Source organism: Panicum virgatum, chromosome 7N, assembly GCF_016808335.1.
Source record: "Panicum virgatum strain AP13 chromosome 7N, P.virgatum_v5, whole genome shotgun sequence".
Taxonomy (NCBI): Eukaryota; Viridiplantae; Streptophyta; class Magnoliopsida; order Poales; family Poaceae; genus Panicum; species Panicum virgatum.
This window is the reverse complement of record NC_053151.1, coordinates 41,062,408-41,081,956: the sequence shown is the minus strand read 5'-3', so window position 1 is coordinate 41,081,956 and position 19,549 is coordinate 41,062,408. Positions and strand designations below refer to the sequence as shown.

Sequence of the window (19,549 nt, the reverse complement as noted above, 5' to 3'; positions counted from 1 at the left end):
TTGTCATGTTTCATGCAGTCACTTTCACGGCAGGCCTCTATATCTTTATTACATCTTAGCAATTTGTCACCAAGCGAATGTAGCACATCGACAATACACGAGAACTTTGTTGATTATTTCCTGAATTGGATTAAATAAATCATAGGTCAAGAACCACAAAATTCAGTTAACTCAAGAACAAAGAAATTAAATCAGAGTAATGCCATATCAAGAAATACAGAAACATAACAATTTAATTGGCTATAGTTGGATAAATTACATCGTTGTACATCGCAACTGTACATATATAATAGGTAACTTTTCTCATATTTACATGCACGAACTAGCGTGTATCCACGATCAATTCACATTGCAAAACAGGATTTCACTGCCAAGGATTGACCCCACGAAGCCAAATCCTGCTCCAATGGAAGGGTGTTGTTTCATGAGCCAAGTAACTTCAGAAACTGATCCTACCCATGAGGAAAGAGGAGTGACTTCAGACACTGTCCCAATTTGTGACGAAAGAGCTTGATTGACAAGCTCAGCAATATACTACTGAAAGCCATCGGTGTTGCAATGCTTCAATGGCCGTTGGTCTCTTTCTGGGATTTATTTGCAGCAGGTACGACAGAAAATCAACAAACTTCTTGTCGGGGCATTGCAAGTGGTGCCGCAAAGATGATTCTCTGGGATCAAATATTCCAATTGTCCTGTCTCCTGATTTTTAACAGGAAATGGAATAAGAAAAAACAAGTACTCTGCTGAAAGAAAATTGTGCAAAGAACAAACAACTAAACTTCTTATGCCAAATATCTCCATAGTGACAGCAAACATATGTTGCCTTTTAGGATAAGAGTAGGGTTAAACTGTTGGGTTCTTCTGCACCTCAAAAAACATGCGCAGGGATGGTGTACAACTAACCGGGATACTAATACATACTGACAAGGGACCCAGATCAAAGTAAACAGCAACCTATTTGATTATGTTTTAACCATTGAACCTGCGCTTGCAGACTAGATTATTAGCGATGAAACAGAATTGAGAAGACCTGTCTCATTGCTGTTGGTAATGTTACTTGGTACAACATTAGTAGTTTTGTCAGGCACAGGTAATTGAGCTATCAGCTTTTACTTCTACACTACTCTAGGTTTTGTATATGGAATTAGAAAATTTAGAAAAAGTGCTGCAGCATATAAAAACAAGATTCTATTACAAACTAAATGTACTGCTGCTGGTATTTACCATGCCACGCATGTGGGATAGAGGTCCTTAATACTAAACAAAGACTAGTATTTTCAGGACATATTGCAAAAAAAATTTGATATGTACAACATCACAGATTTGTTTTGAACTATATTGCACACTAAAACTAAGTTATATTGATAAACTTTGCTTATAATCCACTAATTACCTCATTTTTTTGTGGAAAAGGTCATAATCATCTGTGAAGTACTTCTGTGTCTCCTGTCCCAACGCAAGCATTTCCATGTCAATTGGACCAATTGTCCTTAGGAAAGAGCACCTGTAACATGGTGAAAGAGTTGCAATCAGATATGACTTCTTTCAAAAATCAGGAGAACATGATCTATCCTACTATTTGAATACACAAATTATCAAGATAATCATTCCCCATTATAGGCATTTTTAAACTGCAAGTATTTTTCAGATGTTTAATCATACACTTTTAGAATCCCAGGTGAGAGTCCTTTTCTACTTAAATTTTGGCGATTGTTTCTTCTTAATGCAATGCCACCTATGGAAAATAATAAATTAAAGCTCTATTTATCTGAATAGGTATCTCTCGATCAGCTAAGAAATAAATATCTAGGTCTTATATGAAGAACAAGTATCCTTCAGCCAACAAGCTATGGGTTCTACACTTCTCAATCAACTAATAATGCAAACTTGAATTAGTAATCAACAAAGAAAATACCCAGAAGACAACAATTTGCTCGATTCCACTCATTCAGGAGTCCAAATAAATAGAACAGGAGCTCTAGTAAAAGTCTGACAACAATGGGAAACCACACACTGGACCGGTTAACTCAACACCTGGATCTTAGCAAGAAGATATCCTGCCCTCAGCATCTGGACAGAGGCGCTCTGCACGAGGTGTGCGTGTGGGATCTGGACAGGTCCGGGGCTTCACAGCACATCGTAGGGCTCCTGCTCGTCTCCTGCAACTAGTTGGTTGGCATAGGCGTCGGCTGCTGAATCGCTCCCATCATCCCTGCAGGGAGAGAGAGCATAAATCCCATGTATGTGAAGCCGATTGGAAGAAATCCCATGTATGTGAAGCCGATTGGAAGAAATCCCATGTGCAACTACGAGATTGCAACAATATGTGCCCAAAAATGCACTACTACCTGCATAGTCCCTCTTACCAATGAATGAAATCACCTGAGATTCATCCGTGATCGAGCGCCGCTTTGAAGTTAATTTGCGAAATTGAGGTGAAGTGGCGCAACCGAGACGATTGCCGGAGTGGATGCGTAAGGCCTAATCGCGCTGTGCTTGGAGAGGGTGAAGTGGGACGGTGCTGGCCAACCGGGACGAGTGACAGCGGCTGGTGCAGGCGGCGGAGACAATCGACGCCTTGCTACCGCGGGTCCAGCGCCACCAACCGACGGTGCAGCGCGAGCAGAGGATGCTCCTGCTGAGCGGAAGGTCGGCCTATGGATGAGTTCGGTTGGCGGTCGACGGCAACGGCGGCGGCAGGTACTGACCTGGGGCCGACGGCGACGGGAACGGAGCGACCACGCGGAGCTCGAAACGAACGACGGCGAGCAGGACTCTAGTCGGCGGTCGACAGCAATGGCGGCAGCAGGTACTGATCTGGGGGCAAACGATGACCGGAACGGCGACGACCAGATCGATCTATTTTTCTTTATCGGGAAACGGGGAAAGGAGCTGACGACTGGGAAAGAAAACCGTCGCGCGAGGTGGGCCGGCAAAACCAGGCGTGGAGGAAAAGGGAACCACCCTGCACGGAGCGGGCGCGGACACAGACACTGGTTTGGTTGGGTCGGGTATGGAATAAGTTATTCTATACCCAGGTACTCAATAGACCTACTATATATATAAGGAATATTTGCAGGTGTACATGGGCCCTACGCCCAAACAATAAAGGAAGGGATATGTAAATGAATTTAAGATTACACAGTAAGTTTTGAGTTCATCGCTAACAGCAGGTTTGGCTCTAAGAGTCATGAGCATCAGTTGATCTTTGAACAAGGCTTTTAGCGATCCATGGACAGCAACCCATTATCAAAAAATGGTGTCATTCCGATGACACCAGGTGGTCCAGCGGACAACGATAACAATCTCTCTAACCCCGTGTTTAGTTACAAAATTTAAAATTCCAAAAAAAAAATTCGGCACCTGCATGGAGACTTAAATCTAGACGAAATAAAAAATGCATTGCGACTGCTGTCTGTAAATGACGAGACGAATCTAATGAACCTAATTAGGCTGTAATCAGACGCTAAATTGCTACAGTAACACTACAGTAAACAACCTCTAAGGCTGGATTAATTAGACTCATTAGATTCGTCTCGCGATTTACAGACGAGTTCTGTAATTATTTTTGTGATTAGTCTATGTTTAGTACTTCAAATGTAGAAAGATGTCTTTTCAAAAAATTTACAGAGCGCAACTAAACACCCCCTAAATGCATGACCCAAAGAGCCGCCTCGTGAGGATGAAGCTCGTACGAATTCGCCACAAATGTCTTTCACAACAGGAACATAACCAACTGAACTACTGCACTCCAGCTCATGATTTGCCACTCTACATCTGGACATTAATCGTTTGTTATTTTATACGGAACAGTTCACATTTTGTTTTCTTTTTTAATCTGATACCAATGTCCATTCACTCAGATCATGGGTTTCATGGTTACAATAGTATACAGACGGATAGTAAGATTTATTTCGTTTGAAAAAACTTACGGGGTAGTATTTCTCAAGGAACCGCTCTTCATCTTTGTCTTTTATTCTTTTTATATTTGCTTTGACGTTCTAGGATCGGTGCACGTCTAGCATGACGTCGCTGTCCGGAAGGCCAACGAAGTGTTCAGAACACCTTTGTTTTTGAACAGAAGTGTTCAAACCACTGAAAGCATCATGTTACGTATATCCACACATCATGTACGTACGACGAGTAGTATCCATGTAATCTTGGCAACCCAGGAGGTTCGCCGGTTCCTGCTGCCAGCTCCGCCTCAGCCAGAGACTCTCAATCGATCCAGGACACTCCCATCACCTTCGCCGCGAACGCGTACCGATCCGCCGCCTCGTCGATCTGCCAAGGCATCCGCAACAGAACAAAAGCGATTCAGTTCAAGGAGCGGGCAGGTGGCCAAGGGCAAAGGGGCGGCGACTGCGACTGCGAAGAGAGCGTACGATCTTCTGCGTGGAGCGCCCGCAGCCGTGGCCGCTCTTGCGCTCGATCCGGGCGATGATGGGGTTCGTCTGCGGGCTGCCCTCCAAGCCCGCGGGCAGGACGTGCTGCATCGTCTGCCCGGATCGGAAAGAGTGAGGCGGGATCAATGGAGCAGAGGCATCCTAGCTTCTTTCAGGTGCTGAGAGAAACGGAGGCAATTGGGCCGATGGGTCACGAACGTACCGCGAGGAACTTGAGCGTGTGCGACGGCACCACGCGGTCGTCGTGGTCCGCCGTCAGCAGCATGGTCGGAGGGTACTGGCCCTGGCCCTGGCCCTGGCCGCCGCGGCGGGGGCCGCCGGCCGCCTCCCACGGCCGCCGCACGTTGTGGAGGGGAGAGTACCTGCATCGGCGATGGGTTATTCAGCAGTGACCAAGACTCCAAGAGCAATGGCAGTCGAAGTAGAGTTTAATTAATTTTGCCCCAACGTTCAGAGAATGAACAGAACAGTGTCGTCGTACTTGATGAGCCAGCGGAACTCTTCCTCGTTCTCCGAACACCCAAAGTCACACGTCCACGCACGGCCTGTGCAGATGCAGAGGAGGACGAGCACACCCCATGAGAGATCGAGATGTCACCATTGTTGCAGCGAAACTACTAGTAGTCTGTAACGAGCTGTGGTTTTCAGGAGCAGAGGCCGAACCTATGGTGAACTTGTGGAACCGAAGCATGTCCATCACCCCGACGTGCGCCAGAGCACACCCGAACAGATCAGGCCGCTGCAACGCAACGCAACGCAACCACAGTCCTCGTCAGTTCTTGCTCATTTCTCTGCAGCGAACCATGAAACTTAGCCGGCACGACGCACAACACAACAAAGGCTGACCTGGTTCAAGCAGGCGGCCACCAGGAGCCCCCCGTTGCTGCCGCCCTCGATGCACAGCCTCGCCGGGTTGGTGTACCCCGCGGCGACGAGGAACTCGCCGGCGGCGACGAAGTCGTCGAAGCAGTTCTGCTTGTTCGCGAGCGACCCGGCGCGGTGCCAGCCCTCGCCGTACTCCCCGCCGCCCCGGATGTTGGCGACGCACGCCACGAACCCCAGGTTCCGCATGAGCACGACGCGGGCGACGCTGAACTGCGGCGTCACGCTCATGCCGAAGCCGCCGTAGCCGAACAGCAGCGCCGGGTGCGATCCGTTCAGGTTCAGGTTCTTCTTGGAGACGATGAACATCGGGATCTTGGTTCCGTCCTTGCTTGGGTAGAACACCTGAAGAAACAGCAGATAGTTCAGATTATCAGACATGATGTTCAGGTTATTCAGCAGACAAGAAAAGTTGCTTTTCTTGACAGTTTCTTCAGGTTAGTAAAGTTACCTGCTTTGCTTCGAACTCGTTGCGATCGAAGCCAGGAACTGAAATCTCTCTGTACACGTTCATCTCCGGGACCTCAGTGCTGACATCGCACCTATAGATGATTCCCGGGGTAAGGAAGCTCGCGAACTCGACGAACACTTCATAATCCACTCGTCTACCGGAGATCCCGTTGACGGTGCCGATGTCAATGGGTATGTCATGAAGCAGCTCCCCAGTAACCAAGCTCCTCATCTGCAGGACGCACTTGACATCCGACAGGTAGTTCACCAGGAGCTTGTCGCCATGGACGGCGCAGGCCGATTCCAGGACAGCCTTCTCGTCCTCAGGAAGGACGTCTGCCCACGATCCGGGCTCGTCGACGTCGACCCTCGACAGCTTGTACCTCGGAGCGTCCTTGTTAGTGAGGAATGTGAACTCGGTGCCGTCGTTGGCGATGAGGCCGTAGTGCGCCTCGAACCTGTCCACGAGCTTGACGAAGGGGAGCACGCCGTGGGTGCCCTGCTTCAGGCCTTCCAGACCATGGGCAAGAGCTGAGAGGTCGCAGTAGTAGAGCTTGTTCACCGGGTCTGAAGTTTCTGAAACCGAAAGGATCACATACTGCCACAAAAAGGAACAACAGATGTCACATTTGGACTGGACTACCTTCGCTGCTGTCACTGTCAGTGCTTTGACATTAGGAACTTTTTATAAAACAAAAAACACACGGCCAGCATACCTTGCCGTCTTCAGTGACTTCAGGGATGTAGATGTACTTGGGATGGTCAGGGTCTCTCCAACACAACACGTCCTGCGACTGGTCTGTCCCAAGGAAATGGTAGTAGACTTCGTGGTTGAGGTTGACGTCAGTCTTGATCCCAGAATCCACTGCTTCACCATCCCTGCTCACCACAACATTGCCAGCTGAAGCTTGAAACACACACAGTTGCCATTTCTCCAGAACAACTAGTGTAAAACTGTACTAAATTTCAGCACTGACCTTGGAGCCGGAAAACGAGAGTAGAAGAACCCCAGCCCGTCTCGAGTCCACGCGATGCGCGAGAATTTCACCTGCACCGTTGCATTTTTTTTATTGGGAAGACACAATTCAGTCAGAGATCAGCGAGCTGAACTGAAAGTCTGAAACTCTGAGAGGCAGCTGATCAAGAGCTCGTGTCGTCAGGAGGAGGCAGGCAGGCTTGAGGCGCTCACCCAGGACAGCGTGTCGGGCAGGTGCTCCCCGTCGCGCACGCGCATGACCCTGATGGTGACCCAGTCGCTGCCGCTGGCGCTGGTGCCGTAGGCCAGGTGGTCGCCGCCGTCGCTGACGCCGACCACGCCGAGCGACACCGTGCCGTCCTCGCTGAAGGCGGCGGGGTTCAGCAGCACGCGGGGGGCGCCGCCCAGCCCGTGCTGCACGTAGAGGGCGCTGTGCGGCCGGAGCCCCGGGTTGTGGAAGTAGAAGTAGCTGCCGCCGCGCTTGAACGGCGCGCGGAAGCGCGGGTGGTCGAAGAGCGCGGTGAGCTGCCCGCGCAGGCGCCCGCGGTGGTCGCAGGTGGACAGCACGGCGTCGGACACGGCCGCCTGCGCGTCCACGAACTGCTTCACCTCCTCCGAGTCCAGCTCCTCCATCCTGTTAATTAACAGGCAGCGGTATGCTAAGTTGCCAACCATGAACAGCAGAACAGCGTGCTCACTGACGCGAACAAGGTTAACTACGCTTGGAAGAAATCACGTACTACTAATTGCTTTTCCAAATCTTGTTTTCATTATATTCATCTGCTTTGTTGTGATCCATGCTTCACACATGACTTTCAATCCCTTTTTCCCTGCCTCTGTTTTCCCCCTTTTTCGTTCGAACTATACTTGCTCGCATTCGCTTATGTTTTTTTTTTGTTTTTCTCTTTTTTTCAAAAACAAGGCCGATCTATGGAATTCAACTCGATAAAAGCACGAGAGTAAACACATAATTAAATATCAAAGCTGGAGTAGTGTCATCATACTTTTGACGCCAAAGGTTCTGACTTCTGACGATTTAGCTTATGTTCACCGAATACCCGAGCTGCTCACTCGTGTCCTAGAAAGGTTCTTGTTGACGTACTTTTTTTAATAAAAAATCCAGTTTACACCTTGTACTATTATAAAAATCTGATATTTAACCTTCCCTTACAAAATCGGATAAAGAGGGTTATCCAACTGTCGAAACCGGATAAGTTTGACCCGGTGGTTTCAAAAGTGGTTTTGTATTTTTTTAAATAAAACATTATAGTTAACTTGAAAAATTAAAATAATTTATTTTAAATAAAAAATGAAACTAGTACTTTTTTGTGACATAAAACCTACACATTGTTGCTCTATTTGAATGTTATACAAGCAAACAAGTACTAGAGATGTAAAAAAATGGATCCGAATAATTGACAAGTAGAGTGCTAACTCATAGGTTACATTTTTAAAATAGTGTTGGCACTTGTTGTTGGTGATATGCCCAAGAGCCCATCATCACAATACGGTTTAAAGACCCAAGAGGATATTGATCCAAGAGGGGTTAGGGTTACTAATGGACCTATGAGATAGAAGCCCATTAGTACGCCCTATATATACGAGGGAGGGGCTAGGAGGGCGACACCCCTGTGAGCCGCGCCACCTCCTAGCCGCCGCCCCTCCCTCTCTCTCTCGGCCGCCGCCCATGCCGTGCGTGCGGTGCTAGCACACCGACGCCCGGCGTTTCATCCCCGTACGTGTGGACTCCGTGGAGGCGCTGCTACGACTGCTGCGCTGATCGGCTGCCGGGATCAAGTACGAGGAGCTCGGTTCGTGGGACGTGATCGACTACTTCCTCTACATCGACGCGTGACTTCTTCCGTTGCGCTGCGCGTCTAGTGGTAACGATCTATGATCTTCTACTCGCAAGTATCTTGGGTATATGCGGTAGTGATGCTAGCGTAGCCTACCCGTTTCCCAACAGTGGTATCAGAGCCATCTTGCGTAGTTTTTTGTCTGGATCTTTTGCATATATGTGATATGTTGTTGTAGTAGATTGGATCTATTACTTTTGCACGGTTTGATTAGATCAATTGGTCATAAGGGGTTAAAACTGGAGCGAGTTGATTGCGCGGCATGTGACAAAAGATTAGTTTGTGTTCTTTCTCTGTTATGCATACGACATGTCCCTACCGGCTGGAATCACCATCGGGACTAACTGTGTGCATAGTCAGCAGATTGAACCAACAGATCAAGGTCATGTGTAGATGCAGTCTTCTCAAGTGCAAAGTTTGCACGGTCAATGTGATTGACCTAGTGAAAATTGAGGCATTATGAATGGCTCGGATTTGAGGTGATGCGATCACTCTGATGAGATTTTCATAGGGATTCCATAGATGCGATCTGTGTAATTGACCGCCGTTGCTTTCTCGCTGTAGCGGCTTCCCAAGCGCTACTTTGGTAGAATACGTCGTACGCCTAACTTATTTTTGCAGGGTGTGATGTGAATGGTATGACCTCAATGTCATGTGATGATTTGTGCGGCCTGCGTGTCGCAAGTTAACACAACTGGGTTGAGGTTGCACCATTATTGTATAACGACCTGCGTGTCGACTTGTGATGTTTGAATCCTCATGTAATTATTTTACTAACTATTAGATGTAGTAGCTTAGTATCTTTTCATGGAGGCTTCAATCATGATGGCGATGATGATCACCACAAGATAGGACGGATGGCAATGGAGGTCACCTTGGAGCCATGGCGATGGAGCCCATTGTGATGCAAGAGGCCATACTATTCACAATATAATATGATTATATGCCTGTGATGTTTATTTTCCTGTCATACTATTCTTTCATGCTTTTACATATGGTGGATGTTTTAATCATGATAGAATAGCTTCCCTCAGAAAAGGTTGAGTTTTTGATGTCTTTTACCAATAGCTGCACCTATAAATTTTGATCGTTGTGTGGTAGGTTTACCAAAGTAAAGTACCCTCAGCTATCACTTTTGTATATGGTGGATGTCGTATATTCACAAGCATAGTATTGGTTTACTCAGCAAAGCTATCAAAACAGTTTTGGGCTTTAAGGCATAGGGTTGGGGCCGGGGCATTGGATGCCACCCAACAAACAAGAGTCGCATAGAGATGTGATTAGTAATTTGTTACTTACCTGTATCACTACTTTTCTAGCCGTGATGCTAAAGCTCACTAGAATTTTAGTGATTATGGATCTTGAACCACTATATGTCATTAGAGGGAAGATGACTTTGATATAGTAGGTTGTCTTTTGTTAAATCAGTTAATGAAAGTCTCTACATAAACTTAGTGCTGAAATCTTGCTTTACTTTAATGTTGTAGATCATGTCTGCCAGTAACAATTCCGCTTTCAATTTGCGTTCTGTTCTTGAGAAAGAAAAGTTGAATGGAACAAACTTTATTGATTGGTACCGCAACCTGAGAATTGTTCTCAGGCAAGAGAAAAAGGAGTATGTTCTTGAGCAGCCATATCCTGATGATCTCCCTGACAATGCAACTGCTGCTGATCGCAGAGCTTATGAGAAGCACTGCAATGACTCATTTGATGTCAGCTGTCTGATGCTCGCCACCATGTCCCCTAATCTGCAGAAGCAGTATGAGCATGCGGATGCCCATACCATGATCGAGGGGCTGCGTGGGATGTTTCAGAACCAAGCCAGGACTGAGAGGTTCAATATCTCAAAGTCCTTGTTTGCGTGCAAGCTGCAAGAAGGTAGCCCAGTCAGTCCTCATGTGATCAAAATGATTGGTTACATTGAGACTTTGGACAGACTTGGTTCTGAACTTCACCAAGACTTGGCTACAGATGTTATTCTCCAGTCGCTCCCGGCGAGCTATGAGCCTTTTATCATGAACTTTTCAGATGAATGGCTTGGATAAAACATTGAGTGAGTTGCATGAGATGCTAAAGACAGCAGAGGAGAGCATTAAGAAGAATCCAAATCATGTGATGATGATTCAGAAGGGGAACAAAAAGAGGAAGCGTTGGACGCCTCCTAATCCCAAAGGTAAAGGTAAGGAAAAGAGTTCCGGTGGTGAGTCCTCGGGCTCTAAGCTAAAGCCAGCACCTAAGGCCAAATCTGGCCCTACTTCTGAGGATGAATGCTTCCACTGTCATGAAAAGGGACATTGGTCTAGGAACTGCAAGAAGTACTTGGAAGAAAAGAAGAAGAAGAAGAAGGGAAGTGAGACTTCCACTGCAGGTATAAATGTTATAGAAATAAATATTGCATTATCTTCTAGTGAATCATGGGTATTTGATACTGGATCGATGATTCACACTTGCAAATCGTTGCAGGGTCTAAGTGAGACTAGAAGATTTGCAAGAGGCGAGTTGGACGTTCGTGTCGGCAACGGCGCAAAAGTTGCGGTGTTGGCAGTCGGCACCTACCACTTGTCTCTACCCTCCGGATTAGTTTTGGAATTAAATAATTGTTATTGCATTCCTGCTTTGAGCAAGAACATTATTTCTTCTTCATGTTTGGAAGAAGTTGGTGATTTTAAGATTGTAATAGAGAACAAATGTTGTTCTATTTTTTGCAATGGTATTTTTTATGCTCATTGTCCATTGGTGAATGGATTATATGTTCTTGATCTTGAGGATAAATCTGTCTGTAACATTAATACTAAGAGGCTTAGACCAAATGATTTGAATCCCACTTTTATTTGGCATTGTCGCTTAGGTCATATAAAAGAGAAGCGCATTGAACAACTCCATAAAGATGGATTGTTAAGCTCATTTGATTTTGAATCATTTGACACATGTGAGTCTTGTTTGCTTGGAAAGATGACCAAAGCGCCTTTCGCTGGTCATAGTGAAAGGGCGAGTGACTTGTTGGGACTTGTACATACCGATGTATGTGGACCAATGAGCTCAATAGCCAGAGGTGATTTTCAGTACTTCATTACTTTCACTGATGACTTTAGTAGATATGGCTATATCTACTTAATGAGGCACAAGTCTGAATCGTTTGAAAAGTTCAAAGAATTTCAGAATGAAGTACAAAATCAATTAGGCAAGACAATTAAATTTCTGCGATCTGATCGTGGAGGAGAATATTTGAGCCTTGAATTTGGTGATCATTTGAAGCAATGTGGAATTATTCCGCAGCTAACTCCGCCCGGAACGCCTCAATGGAATGAGGTATCCGAACGGAGGAACCGAACCTTGTTGGACATGGTTAGGTCCATGATGAGCCAAGCTGATCTTCCATTGCCATTTTGGGGTTACGCTCTTGAAACTGCTGCATTCACACTGAATAGGGTTCCAAGTAAGTCTGTTGAGAAGACACCATATGAGATATGGACTGGGAAGCGTCCCGGATTATCTTTTCTCAAAGTTTGGGGATGTGAGGCTTATGTCAAACGTTTGATGTCAGATAAGCTCACTCCAAAGTCAGACAAATGCTTCTTTGTGGGGTATCCTAGGGAAACCAAAGGATATTATTTTTACAATAAGGCGGAAGGCAAAGTGTTTGTCGCTCGCAATGGTGTTTTCTTAGAAAAGGAGTTTCTCTCAAAAGGATTTAGTGGGAGCAAGATGCAACTTGAAGAAATTCAGGAAACACCCGAAACTGTTTCAGCACCCACTGAAGATCCACGGGATGTGCAAGATGTTGCACAACCCATAGTTGAGGCACCAGCCCCACGAAGGTCTATAAGGGCACATCGCGCTACTGACAACCTCCTTATTACGGAGGAGCGCCACGTATTATTGATGGAAAATGATGAGCCCTTGACCTACAAAGAAGCAATGATGGGACCCTACTCCGACAAATGGCTTGAAGCCATGGAATCCGAGATAAAATCCATGCATGATAATCAAGTTTGGAACTTGGTCGATCAGATTGACAGTGTAAGACCTGTCGACTGTAAGTGGATTTTTAAGAAAAAATTAGACATGGATGGAAATGTTCATATCTATAAGGCACGATTGGTGGCGAAAGGTTTCCGACAAATTCAAGGTGTTGACTATGAGGAAACCTTTTCGCCCGTCGCAATGCTAAAGTCTGTTCAGATTCTCCTAGCAATTGCCGCATATTATGACTATGAGATATGGCAAATGGATGTCAAAACCGCTTTCCTTAATGGACATCTAAGTGAGGATGTGTATATGACACAGCCTGAAGGTTTTGTCGATCCTAAAAATGCTGGGAAAATATGTAAGCTTCAGAGGTCCATCTATGGATTGAAGCAAGCATCTCGGAGTTGGAATATTCATTTTGATGAAGTAGTCAAAGGGTTTGGTTTCATCAAGAATGAAGATGAGCCTTGTGTTTACAAAAAGGCTAGTGGGAGTGCACTTGTGTTTCTGGTCCTATATGTGGATGACATATTATTGATCAGAAATGATATTCCAATGCTTGAAGCTGTTAAAACCTCATTGAAAAAGAGTTTTTCGATGAAGGATTTAGGAGAGGCGGCTTACATTCTGGGTATTAGGATCTATAGAGATAGATCAAAAAGGCTAATTGGATTAAGCCAAGACACGTACATTGACAAGATATTGAATCGGTTCAATATGCAAGATTCCAAGAAAGGTTTCTTGTCAATGTCACATGGCATTACTCTAAGCAAGAGTCAGTGTGCTACGACACCTGATGAGCAAAAGAGGATGAGTACGATTCCTTATGCTTCAGCCATAGGGTCGATCATGTATGCTATGCTTTGCACGCGCCTAGATGTTTCCTTTGCTCTAAGTGTTACGAGCAGGTATCAGTCAGATTTCGGTGAAGCTCACTGGACAATTGTAAAGAGTATCCTTAAGTACTTAAGAAGAACTAAGGATATGTTCCTAATATTTGGAGGCGAAGATGAGCTCCTTGTAAAGGGTTACACCGATGCTAGTTTTCAAATAGACAAAGATGACTCCAAATCGCAATCCGGTTTTGTTTTCTGCCTCAATGGTGGGGCATTGAGCTGGAAGAGTTCCAAGCAAGATACGGTGGCTGATTCAACGACAGAGGCCGAGTATATTGCAGCTTCCGAAGCTGCAAAAGAAGCTGTTTGGATCAGAAAGTTTGTTTCTGACTTGGGTGTTGTTCCTAGTGCGTCCAGTCCAGTGGACCTCTATTGTGATAATAATGGTGCCGTTGCACTAGCAAAGGAGCCTAGAACAACTAAGAAGTCCAGACATATGCTGCGGAAGTATCACCTCATCCGTAACTTTGTTGAGAGAGGTGATGTGAAGGTTTGCAAGGTGCACACGGATTCAAACGTTGCTGATCCGTTGACGAAACCTCTCCCACAACCAAAGCATGAGGCGCACATGAGATCTATGGGTATTAGATACTTACATCAGTAATTCTAGTGTGCGTGGGAGATTTTTGTGTCATGAGTATGTTTATGTAATGATAAATAATTGTTATTTGTTCCATGGATGATTAGTTTGACAATGATATGATTCTAAATTATCCCTAGTTTATGTCGTTGTGTGGGACAACAACGACGTTGAGACTAGCACGTGCATTAATTGATATGGATATGGAGATATCAGATTAATGATGTGGACACATGTTGGTGAACATGGTGTTGGATTGACCCACTCCAAGACAATGTTGGGATTGTTATTTTGTATGTGCCATCAGTTGTTCTTGAGTGTTATACCTACTGGATCCTTAGACCTGAGATTGCCATTGTTTCTCACTGTGTGTAGTGGTGCATCTTGGGGTTGCTAAATGCTACTCCGTGACTGGGTAGTTACAAAAGTAGCTTACATGTGTGTCATGAAACATGGAATGGGATGTGAGCGGATCAAGATGGAATTTGCCCCTCCTAGATAACGGGAGAGATATCTCTGGGCCCCTCGAGATAATTGGATTTGAAAGTGCATGGCCATGCCAAAGTGATTAAAGAAGTTAATCATGATGACTAAAGGTTAGTTATGAATAGAATCCACTATTAGGTCGAGAGAATGGTTGAACTATCACAAAGGTGGCACGCATCTCGCTTTGAGCTTGACTGGTATCGTGTGGCAAAGGGATCGGTGTATGAGTATATCTAAGGTTCGGCCGATATGATCTTTATGTGTATTTGTGAGTCACTATGCCCTGCTAGGTGCCGCTATTGACTTGTGATTCGGAAATGATTTCCGATCACGACCACCTACACATGAACCTAACGGGTCACACACTTAAGGGGTTTAGAATGTTGGAAAGCTTGCCTGTATGATTGTCTCTAGTGCAAGTGGGAGATTGTTGGTGATATGCCCAAGAGCCCATCATCACAATACGGTTTAAAGGCCCAAGAGGATATTGATCCAAGAGGGATTAGGGTTACTAATGGGCCTATGAGATAGAAGCCCATTAGTACGCCCTATATATACGAGGGAGGGGCTAGGGGGGCGACACCCCTGTGAGCCGCGCCACCTCGTAGCCGCCGCCCCTCCCTCTCTCTCTCGGCCGCCGCCCATGCCGTGCGTGCGGTGCTAGCACACCGACGCCCGGCGTTTCATCCCCGTACGTGTGGACTCCGTGGAGGCGCTGCTGCGACTGCTGCGCTGATCGGCTGCCGGGATCAAGTACGAGGAGCTCGGTTCGTGGGACGTGATCGACTACTTCCTCTACATCGACGCGCGACTTCTTCCGCTGCGCTGCGCGTCTAGTGGTAACGATCTATGATCTTCTACTCGCAAGTATCTTGGGTATATGCGGTAGTGATGCTAGCGTAGCCTACCCGTCATTCCACAGACACTACTTTCAGGGGGAGCACGAGAGGAGTCCCTGCTTCCACAGTCGACGCAGCCGGCAGCTTCAGCAGTCACGACTTCAGACGTTGACACTTCTTCTGCTGACCCGGTTACGACTTCTACGGATCCTCTCCTAGGCAGTGCTAGCACGAGAGCTTCTACCACAGCTACACCCCCGGTCACTTCAGATCCAGCAGGCAGTTCAGACCAGCAGCTCTCGTCTGCCACCGAGGGTACACCATCCGACGACGACGACGATGACCCGGACCATTTCCTCGCCGTACCACGACAACCAGATCAGTAGCTCGCCTTTTTGGTGCTTTGTTGCCAAAGGGGGAGAGAGTCAGGGGGAGTTGGAGTCAGGGGGTGGGTAGAGTTAGAGAGAGCTCGTAGTAATCAGGACTTTGATTCTTTGTATCACATTTGGTGTTAGTTCATGGATATGTACATTTGTCGCTTGAGTATGCCGTGCTTTGAGACATATCTATGGATTTCGCTTGAGTCGTTGAGCTCTTTGGTCCTTCATTTCCAGTTTGGACATGGTCATTTGAAAATGGATGCACACTATGGTCACTCAGGTTTCTAGAAGTTCAAATAAGTGGTTCTCAACTGATATCTCAAGAATATTTGGATTTCATTCAAGACTCAAATCAGAAAAGGCAAAATCAGAAAAAGTCTTTAACACCGGTTTAACAGACAACCTCAATTTTCTATACGTCGGTTAAACGTAGTCAGCAGAGTCTGGACAAGTCAATACACCGGTTAAACCGACGTGTTTGAATTTAACGTCGGTGCATTAGTCCAGAGTTGGTTTTTCCAGGGTATTTCAAGTTCTATACACCGGTTAAACCGACGAGGTTTGAAATGGGACGTCGGTGCAATTGACCAGTGAGATGGTTTTTTCAAGGACTTCAGAAGTTGTACTCACCGGTTAAACCGACGATAGGTTTGAGATAACGTCGGTGCAGTTGTCCAGAGACTTGGTTTTTCAGTTGATCAGTGGACAACTACACTCACCAGTTAAACCGATGATACATCGGTTAATCTGCCCAAGTTGTAACGGCTAGTTTTTAGAAGGGGCAGTTTACATTCATCGGTTAAACCGACGTTGACTATTGGAGGTACGTCGGATTAACCGGCGCTACGCAGTTTTCTGGCAGCTTTTCTCCAACGGCTCTATTCGTGTGAGCTGCCTATATATACCCCTCCAATGGGTCATTTTACTACTCTTGACACCAGGCAACATCCAAACACTCATACTATAGTCAAGAGCCACTTTGAGCTTCATCTTTCACATACTTGTTCATTCAATCAATCAAGAAGCAAGATTAAGGACTTGAGTAGAGAGAAGCTTGTGTGCATCCGTTCTTGGTGATCGGTTCTTGCTCAAGTGAAGGCCTTAGCTTGATACTCTTGGTGATTGGCATCACCTAGGCGATCTTGGTGATCGAGGTGTTTCTCGTGGAGCTTGCCAAGGATTGTGGGAGCCCGGAGAAGAAGATTGTACGTGGCTTGAGCTCCACCACGCCGGGATGGTGAACGGAGACTCTTAGTGAGCGCCCAAGTCTCGGTGACATGGGAGGTGACAAGACTCTTAGTGAGTGCCACAACGTGGATTAGGGGTGTGTGCCAACACATCGACACCACGGGAAAAAATCCGGTTGTCTCTTGGACTCTCTCTCTTTTCAAGCACTTACTTTCATACAATCTTTCATGTGCTTGACCTTAGAGATCATAGCTTAGCTCTACCTTGCTTAGTTTCATATCTTTGTTAGCTTGAGTAACTTGCTTTGTTTAGTCGGTTGGTGAATTGAGCCTTACTAGCATTGCATAGGTTAAGGTTGTTTTATCTATCTTAGAATTTTGAAAAAGGCCCAATTCACCCCCCCTCTTGGTCCATCGATCCTTACAATTGGTATCAGAGCCTCGTTGCTCATTTGGATCATTAGGCTTCACCGCCTAGAGCTATGGCCAAGATGGGTGGTTCGCCTCCTCACTTCGAGGGGAAGAACTTTGCCTATTGGAAAGTTCGCATGGCCGCATACCTTGATGCGATTGCCCCCAAAGTGTGGTTGGCAACTAAGACCGGGTTCACCGGAACTCCCACCACCGAACAACTAAAGTGGAATGCTAAGGCTAGAAATGCAATTTTCGAAGCCATTAGTGAGGAAGTCTTTGCTAGAGTAAATGGCATGGACTTATCAAGTGATATATGGAAAGAGCTAATTGAAATTCATGAAGGCTCCATAAAAATCCGTGAACAAAAATATCACTTGTTTAGAGCAAAGTATGATTCTTTTAAGATGCTTGCTCATGAAAATTGCAATGATATCTATTCTCGCTTGAATGTCATTGTCAAGGACATTAATGCTCTTGAAGTTTCTAAAATTGACAGTGGCTCCATCAACCGCAAAATTCTCATGCTCCTTCCGAAGCCCAAGTATAACATTATCAATGTTATGCTTCAAAAGGAGAATCTTGATGCAATGGAAGTGGGAGAGCTTGTGGGCGAAATTCGCGCTCATGAAATGGGTATCCTTGGTATGTCTGAAGAGCCAACAACAAGCAAGTCAATTGCTCTCAAAACCAAGGCCAACAAGCACCGCAAGCTCAAGGTGGTCAAGCAAGAATCTAGCTCAAGCAATGAAGAAGAGCATCATGAGAGCTCATCCGATGATGAAGAAGATGGGGAACTTGCTCTCATGATGAGAAAGTTCACACGCTTGAGCGACAAGATAAACAAGAAGGGTTACAACTTTGACCCCAAAAGAAGGATGTTCCGGCCTAGGGAAGATGTCAAGTACAAAACATGCTACAATTGTGGAGAAAAAGGCCACATCTCTTCCGATTGCCCCAAGCCGGACAAGAGAAAGAAGGACAATAAAGGCAAACATCGCCATGATTCAAACGATGATGAAGAGGATGAGAAGAAGAACAAGAACAAGAAGGTTGGGAAAAAGAAGAGCCATGACAAGAAGACCAAGCTCTTCCCAAAGAAGAAAGGGCACACCAAGAGAAGCTTCTTGGTGGAAAAACAAGAATGGGTGACCGATGTCTCATCAAGCGAAGATTCAAGTGATGAAGAAGATATCGTCACCATCGCCCTCACAAATGAAGAACCACCACTACCTCCACCTCCAATGTGCCTCATGGCCAAAAGTAACTCTAAGGTATGTGAGAGTGAAGATGATAGTGATGATGAGCTTGACCCTAATGAGTTTGCTAACCTCATTAATGAGTAGACATCCGTCATCAAGAGGGAAAAGGGCAAAGTCAAGGTTCTTGAGAGCACTCGTGCCAAGTTAGAGCTTGCTCACTCCGATTTGCTTGGCAAGTACAATGACTTGCTCAAAAAGCACAATGAGTCACTTGTACTTGCTAAGCAAGTTGAAGAGAGCCACAAAAAGCTTAAACAAGAGCATAGGGAGTTGGCTCATAAGTATCAAGAACTTGAATTTGCCTATGAAGCAATTGATCCAAGTCTTGAGAACTTTGCTCATGAAACTATTGAGAAGGTCAATGCTTCTACTTCATATGATGACCTACTCATTAATGCAAATGCTACTAATGCTTTGCCCGAGCTTGCACCTTCTAGGGAAAAGGAATTGATGGATCAAGTGGCAAGCCTCAAGAGTAGTGTGGAGAAGCTCTCAAGAGGAGAATACATCCACAAGGAGATTCTCTTCAACAATGCCCGTGACTATGGCAAGAGAGGTCTTGGTTCTTTTCCGGAGCCAAACATAGCTACTACTCCTTCTCCGGAGATCAAGATTAGCTTCATCAAGGAAGTTGGTTCATATTGCCAACATTGCCAAGTCATCGGGCACCACACTAGGGAGTGCACTTTACCATCACGTCCTCTTCCTAATTTACCCAAGAATTACTCATCAATGTTTCAAAATAACCATTTTCTCTTGAGTAAAGTGAAGGGCAAGGTGAAGGCCAAATTCATTGGCAAACTCACTAAGGAGTCAAAGAAGAAGCTCCCCAAGCAACTTTGGATCCCAAAAGCTCTTGTCACACATGTGCAAGGCCCAAAGCTTGTTTGGGTTCCTAAAACTCAAAAGTGAATTCTCATGTGTGTAGGTGAACTACAAAGCCGGTGGAAAACATTGGGTACTTAATAG

The 19,549-nt window shown here is 45.8% G+C and overlaps 2 protein-coding genes across 3 annotated transcripts; both read right to left on the bottom strand.

Annotated features, from left to right (window-relative positions):
* Positions 1-215: 215 nt before the first annotated feature.
* Positions 216-1,488, bottom strand: LOC120681265 (the record flags this gene model as incomplete). The annotated part of the gene is made up of 3 exons (XM_039962778.1): positions 216-699; positions 975-982; positions 1,394-1,488. Coding segments are annotated over 3 exons (279 nt in total), but the record flags the coding sequence as incomplete, so codon positions are not given.
* A 2,366-nt stretch (positions 1,489-3,854) lies between these two features.
* LOC120683269 (prolyl endopeptidase-like) lies at positions 3,855-7,375 on the bottom strand. Of its 2 annotated transcripts, XM_039965325.1 has the most exons (10): positions 6,928-7,374; positions 6,716-6,786; positions 6,455-6,617; positions 5,740-6,336; positions 5,253-5,633; positions 5,070-5,145; positions 4,888-4,951; positions 4,609-4,768; positions 4,386-4,499; positions 3,855-4,284 (listed from the first exon to the last, which is right to left on the bottom strand). In XM_039965325.1, exons 1-10 carry the CDS (start codon positions 7,345-7,347, stop codon positions 4,219-4,221), a joined length of 2,112 nt encoding a protein of 703 aa, XP_039821259.1. In that variant the 5' UTR covers positions 7,348-7,374; the 3' UTR covers positions 3,855-4,218. The 2 variants fall into 2 exon arrangements, with proteins under 2 accessions (XP_039821259.1, XP_039821260.1); XM_039965326.1 differs by lacking the exon at positions 4,386-4,499 and having other exon boundaries at positions 6,928-7,375.
* Positions 7,376-19,549: the final 12,174 nt, after the last annotated feature.

Coding starts and splice junctions, on each gene's coding strand:
- LOC120683269 (XM_039965325.1), bottom strand. CDS start 7,347: ATGGAGGAGCTGGACTCGGAGGAGGTGAAGCAGTTCGTGGACGCGCAG. Junction 4,769..4,887: donor GAGTTCCGCTGGCTCATCAA/GTACGACGACAC, acceptor TCGCCGATGCAG/GTACTCTCCCCTCCACAACG. Junction 4,285..4,385: donor GGCGCTCCACGCAGAAGATC/GTACGCTCTCTT, acceptor ATGCCTTGGCAG/ATCGACGAGGCGGCGGATCG.